At 36.6% G+C, this 6,803-nt stretch overlaps 1 protein-coding gene across 1 annotated transcript; it reads left to right on the forward strand.

Annotated features, from left to right (window-relative positions):
- Window positions 1-869: 869 nt before the first annotated feature.
- Window positions 870-6,333, forward strand: LOC140864543 (patatin-like protein 6). The gene is made up of 3 exons (XM_073268791.1): window positions 870-2,346; window positions 4,039-4,368; window positions 6,085-6,333. The coding sequence occupies exons 1-2, from the start codon at window positions 1,198-1,200 to the stop codon at window positions 4,309-4,311; spliced, it is 1,422 nt and encodes a 473-aa protein (XP_073124892.1). The 5' UTR covers window positions 870-1,197; the 3' UTR covers window positions 4,312-4,368; window positions 6,085-6,333.
- The last annotated feature ends 470 nt before the right edge of the window (window positions 6,334-6,803 follow it).

Consider the following 6,803-nt stretch of genomic DNA (forward strand, 5'->3'; position numbering starts at 1 on the left):
CTTATTAGAGTTTGGTTTGATTACTAATATATTTTTTTTAAAAAAAAAAAACGGAGAAAGAACCATGTTAACTATAACCAAAGTCCAAACGAGTCAATTTTAGTTGAAGATTTTGTAATATATATATATATATATATATATATAAAGTTTTGATATGTTGAGAACCTATCATGTGCACTTGTGTGCGCACCTGTTGATGTGACGTTCATCTATTGGATATAGAGGATGCTACGTCAACAGTGCACACAAAAGTGCACATTATGGGTGCTCATAATATCAAATCCATATATATATATGGACTATTAATTGATATAATCAAAATGTTTCATTAAATTTAGCTTTCATTTTATTTTTTAGCGAAATTAAATTATCCACGATGTTTTACAACATTATTGTTAAATAATCAATATCAATTAGTTTAATTAAACACGAATTGTAACAATATTTTTTCATAAGTATGATGATTTATGAACTCAGCATATATTCGACGGAACATGTTAGTATTACATATGTAATATATGAGGTTGACGCCGTTTTGTTTAACTTACAAATTTGTTTTTTTTGATATTATTATAATTAAGTATCAAATTTGAAATTTCATTTCATATTTGACAAAAACTCTCATGAGACGATTTTACGAATTAATTTTGTTAGATATATATTTTATTTGAGTCACTTATGAAAAAATATTATTTTTTATTATAAAATATAAATATAATTAACCCGTATAACAAATTTTTTAATTGATCCGTCTCACGGTTACAGATTTGTGATACCATTTCGCAAAAACCCTATTTTCAAGATAAGCCCTGCTTTCACGATTTTGTTATCAAACGAGATAATAAAAAAAAAATGGACAACACAAAATTCTAAATTTAGCACGGAGGATCGATTTCGAAACCAAATTACAAAGAATAAAAATATATATATATATGAAATCCAAAAAAAAATCCTTGATATAGTTAAATTGAAAGCAAAAATAAAAGAAAACATGCTCTGCAGAAATTGGCTTTGCTTCGTCCCGCACATCTTTTCTGCTCTGTTCTGTGTTATCACGTCCTTTGTCTTTCCCACTTCTTCTCATTAATAATTATTCATACAATACAAGCCAAAGCAGCTTCCTTTTTTCCCTTCAATCAATCTCACCTAGAGTCAGATCGTATGTATTGTTGAGCTTGCCCCTGTTCTTGACAAGCAATGATTCGCGTGAAGAAAGATTTCTCGGAAATGGATTTCATTGATATTGATGAGACTAGTAGCATGATGAGCCCACTTGTGGAAATGGAAGAATCCAGCATTGACACTGATAAATTGTGCTACGAGATCTTTTCCATACTGGAGAACAAGTTTTTGTTCGGTTACGATGATCAGAAGCTTTGGGATATTGAAGAAAACGACGTTGCTACAGAGAGTACCGATGGAGTTCTCAAGATGAAGAATCAGCGCGGAAAAGTCTGCATTCTCAGCATCGATGGCAGCGGGATGCGGAGCATGATATCGGGAAAGGCTTTGTGCTGTTTGGAAACGGCGTTGAAGAACAAGTCGGGGAATCCCGACGCCAGAATCGCCGACTATTTCGACGTCGCCGCCGGCGCAGGCGTCGGGGGGATCTTCACGGCGATGCTCTTCGCCTCGTCGGACAAGGACCGCCCCATGTTCCACGCCGAAGACACGTTGAAGTTCCTTTCTTCGGCGGGCGAAAAACTTTACCTCCCCGCCAAATCCCGCGGCAGTTTTCTGAAGCGGTTTTTCAAGAAAAGCGGCGGCTCGAAACTGCGCGCGGCTGGTTTAGATAAGCCGATGAAGGAGTCGTTCACGGACGCGAAAACCGGGCGGGTTCTGACGCTGAAAGACACGTTGAAACCGGTTCTGATCCCCTGCTACGACCTCTCCAGCGCGGCGCCGTTCCTGTTCTCCAGAGCCGACGCCTTGGAGACCGACAGCTACGACTTCAACCTCTGGGAGGTGTGCTTGGCCACGTCAGCCGAACCGGGTTTCTCGGACCCGGTCTGTATGCGGTCCGTGGACGGCTCGACCCGGTGCGTGGGGGTGGACGGCGGGTTGGCTATGAGCAACCCGGCGGCGTCGGCTATCACGCACGTGCTGCATAACAAGCAGGAGTTTCCGTTCGTGAGAGGGGTGGAGGACATTCTGGTACTGTCACTAGGAGCCGGCGGGCAGCTGGTTGAAGGCAGTTTCGATTACGACAAGGTTAGGAAATGGACGGCGGAGGATTGGGTCCGACCCTTGGCTCGGATTTCCGGCGACGCCGCCGCGGAGCTCGTTGACCAGGCCGTCGCCGCGGCTTTCGGCCCCAGCCGCACTAGTAATTACGTTCGCATTCAGGTATTTACTGATATAATTGAACCTTATTCCTCTTGGGAAGTGAAATTGGTTTGCATTATTATCTGTGATAAATTTTTTTGTATAGATAACATGTTATTGAGGACTCATTCGTCTGTTGAAATTTTTGGTACTAAAATGATTTGTCAGGGAAATTTACAAGGTTTGAGTTGCCTTTTGACCTTTGGTGGACATTGCAAAAACATAAAACACTCTCTTAGCATACTGTATAACGAGTAATTTTGTGATACAGATTTGTCCCGACTCATTTTTCACTTTTCACTGTATGTATGGACCAAGTAAACCACGAGACAATTTCACAATAGAACTACTATTGGAAAAATGGATTATTTTGAGTTAATGCAAGATAGTTCCTCTACTTGTTACCCAGAGTTCGTTTTCGATTGCGACTTTATAGAAATTTCAACTGAAAAAGTTGAAGGAGATAAAATCTTGGAGTGTTTTATTTTATCATGTGCATGACAACAAATAAAAGCTGAAATTTCTTGGGAATATTTAGATGGAAGACAGGCTGGGGAATGGGGTGAGGATAGGAGTTTCCTTTTTTTTTTTGAAAGGGATGAGGATAGGAGTTTAATGAACATTTGGAGGGATATTCATTAATTCTTTTGTGTTTATTTGGAGTGGGAATGTGCAGTCAAGTGGTGAAAGAGAAGAGGCCAACAGGCAAAACCGCAAAAGGGGGAATTGCCAAATGCTATTATATAAGGAAAACATTCTAAAAATACAAGGTCCAGTGATCTTCTTGTGTGCAAATTCAAATAACCAAATACTTTCTACAATGGCAAATGCGGTTTTGTGGCACGGATTCGATCCTACGTTAAATTAAGCGAAAATCCCCCGTCCCCATTGTAAAAAAAATATTTATGATCTAATGCAATTGAAATTTGATGCTTTCTTCCAAATAAGAAATTAAAAAAATTGGATGGTTCCAAATTTAGCATAATTTAGAAAAGGGCATTTTCTTCAGCATTGTATTTTATGTTGTTGCCCCCCTTTTTCTCCTGAGATAAAGTCAGCTTCTTTATCATAATATTGCAGATAGATTTTTTTTTAATCTTGATGTGATTAATGGTAAATGCCATTTTAAGTAAGAGGTTGACAATAAGTTCTTGAATTTTCAAAGTCACATGTTTGACTGGTTGCTTTTAAACATCACTATCATATTAGCTAGTTTAATCTTTTGCTCAACTTTTCAGGTCCCCTTCACATTTTTACAGTGTCATTTTCTGTGAAAATCGCCTTGAGTTCATGGTTAATTATATGGAAAAAAGAAAAGGGTCATAATTTATGGACCTCCCATCATGCGATTTTGTCAGGTTTCGACATTTCCACGCGAGGAAATGTTAATGAAATTGTCCTTTTCTCTTTAGTCTGACCTTGGATTTTATTTTATGCGCTAAAAATGGGATCTGAGTTTTAATTATTGAGAATGTGACTCGACAACAAAAATGCAATTTCCTTGATGATAAAGATTTTCATATTGTGAGTGCATTTTCTGATTCCCATTTTGCCATTTACTGTGTTATGCTCTTATTTTATAAAATTTTATGAAAGATTTCTTTAGCCTAAGTCATGTGACACGAAACATAGAAGGCGAAATTATGGTTTGACAAGTACTAGTATAGTTACCAGTAACATTTAACTGAGTCAGAGTGGTTGTATTTCTTCTAGCTGGCTAATGGATCCGTCTTCAGTCACTGTGGTGCAAATATCGACTCCGACCCCAGTACAAGCGATGTCGACACTCTACTCGGAATAGGAGACGAGATGCTGAAACAGAAAAATGTAGAATCTCTCCTCTTCGGTGGCGAGAGGATTGTAGAACAAAGTAATTTTGAAAAGCTCGACTGGTTTGCTGAGCAACTTGTGCTAGAGCATCAGAGGAGGAGTTGCAGAATAGCTCCTACCGTTGCATTCAAGCAAGCAAACTCAAAACATCCGTAGATAACTCGCAGACTCACAACTCAAGACGGTCTCATGCATATAGACAAGGGAAAAATGGTGAGTTATCCCCATCTTTACTACATTATTCTACGTTACCAAATTAAAGATGGTTTTTGCGACGGTTTAAACTGTTAATCTCCGTTTTTTTGTAGTGTCCGAAGTAACCCCACTCCCCCTCCATGGTTCGTAATTTTACCCACGGTAGAGCCTAGGAAAATAGCCCCCTGAGCTGATTTCACATAGTTGAATGTTTTTATTTACTAGAAGGGAGACAAGTAGACAACCGCCCCTACTTGGCCCACAATTCTTGAGCGTTCATGTTCACAAATCCTTGGATACTTGAGGAGAGATTTTTTGCCTCTATTCAAGAAAAGATACTGAGGTTGATTTTCAATTTCTCCCGTGATCTTTGTCTTGTCATTTTCTACCGATTTTGAAGAAACAAATGTTGCAACAACCACCGGTGGTTGCAATACTTTTGATTTGAAGTGTGAAACAAAGTTTTAGCCAAACGGAGTGATGGGCGGGATGGAAAACATAACCCTTTTTTGTCTGTGCCTACCTTACGTCGATATAAAATTGTCCATGGATGATCTCGTTCCAAGAAACGATCTAATCAAGGCATTTTTCTCATGAATCACGAATATTTTGAATGCTTGCCTATACCTTCTTTTGTCGTCCAATGAGATTCTGAAAATGATTGTTAGATTAACGGATTTAGGTGGGAATTAGGCAACCTATCTGGCTTTCCCAGCCTTTTCTGGCTCTGAAATAGATTTGTTGGCATCTTGCTTTCCCAAATAATAGGTTGATGTAACCATTTTTGTTGCATGTCAACCATTTCTTGTCATGATCTTGCTAGCTAGCAATACTACATCTCCTTTGTTGTTGTCTCCATTCATTAAGCATTTTTCTCATCGGTGTTTTACCATTGGATTTAGGACGAATGTAAGAAATGTCAGCATTATGCACATATCAGTTCACTTTGGTCAAATTGGTAATACAAATTCATATATACAATCAAGCAACATATGTATCTACTCATTAAAAGTTATACCTCATGACGTCTGTTGTAGATGGAACACTGATCATACCCCATATGAGATTGCAAATGCGGAAATAATTTGTTGTTACCCCTAATCCGCCAAATTCGTTTTAGGTAGTGTTTATGAGAGTTTCTAGGAAACAGTACTTTTCAGTTTTTTTTAATAAAATTTGAAATTTTATTAAATTTTGTCAAGGAAGAGCTGAAAAGTGATTTCTAAAAACTCTCTCAAACACTATCTTAGAATCAAAGACATGTTAAAGTTTTGCTCATTCTTAGAATCAAAAACATGTTAGAGTTTTGTCTCAATGCTTTATTATTTTAGAGTATTTAGGTAGTGTTTGAGATAGTTTTTAGAAAACATTTCTTATTTTTTGTTACACAAAATTTTGATGTAAAGTTGAGAAGTATTTCCTAAAACCTCTCTCAAATACTGCTTTATAATGTCTGCGGGAACTTTTATTTACCGTTAATATGCAATAGGATGCTTTCAGCCGACAATTTGTAGGAACGTTTTATCCAAAACATACATCTGGTTTCCATTAATTAAGAACAAAATTTGGTTTCCATTTGTTGATACACTTAAAACGAAAAATGGTAATCATTAAAACGAGTGCTTGACTAATGGTCCATGAAACTGTATATGTTGGTCTATGTAATTTAATAAAATATAATTTAGTTTTCACTATTTATGATCTTTTTTTCCGCTTTAAATTTGTTCGCTGCAGATAAAAATGTACGAGAGAAAAAGACCGTATAAATAAGGGGGTGGGATTCTTTGCCGGCCGGCGGCCAGTCATGGTGGCGCCACCACTACAAGGACAATAATTAGTTGAAAATGTAATTATTCATTTCTAAACAAGAAACTTCTAGTTATATGATTTTTTTTATTTGTTATTTGTTTATTTATTTCGATGTGATGATAATGTTTGATTGTATATTATACATTTATGTTAATACAATTTGACTTTTTCCGAGCTTTTTGGAACTCTTTTGGTTGAAAACTTTATGTGAGATGAGTAATATTAGTTTATCCAAAGTTATAGTAGTTTTTTTTCAAAGTTATAGTAGTTGGTGATTGCATGATTCAAATATATTAAATTATATTATAGATCGAAGTATTATTATTTGACCAGTCTTTTAATGTGTTTGACATTGATGATTATTATTTTTTTAAAATAACTTCTTTACATCTTCCTTCAAAATTTGGTACTCGTAGGCGTAAAACATGTGATTTTGACTTTCTTATCAATTCCGAGATCAAGCGGTTGTTGAGTTATAATCGATAATAACAATATAACTCAAATATTTTGAATTGTATAATTGCCCAAAAATCATAAGTTCACTCTTGTACAAGCTGATTAACATTACAAATGATAGTAAGTTCCCAACAACAATGCAGTTGAAGTCCAATCAAGTTACTAGCTAATATGATATTAACATACTC

This window comes from Henckelia pumila, chromosome 4 (assembly GCF_033568475.1).
Source record: "Henckelia pumila isolate YLH828 chromosome 4, ASM3356847v2, whole genome shotgun sequence".
NCBI lineage: Eukaryota > Viridiplantae > Streptophyta > Magnoliopsida > Lamiales > Gesneriaceae > Henckelia > Henckelia pumila.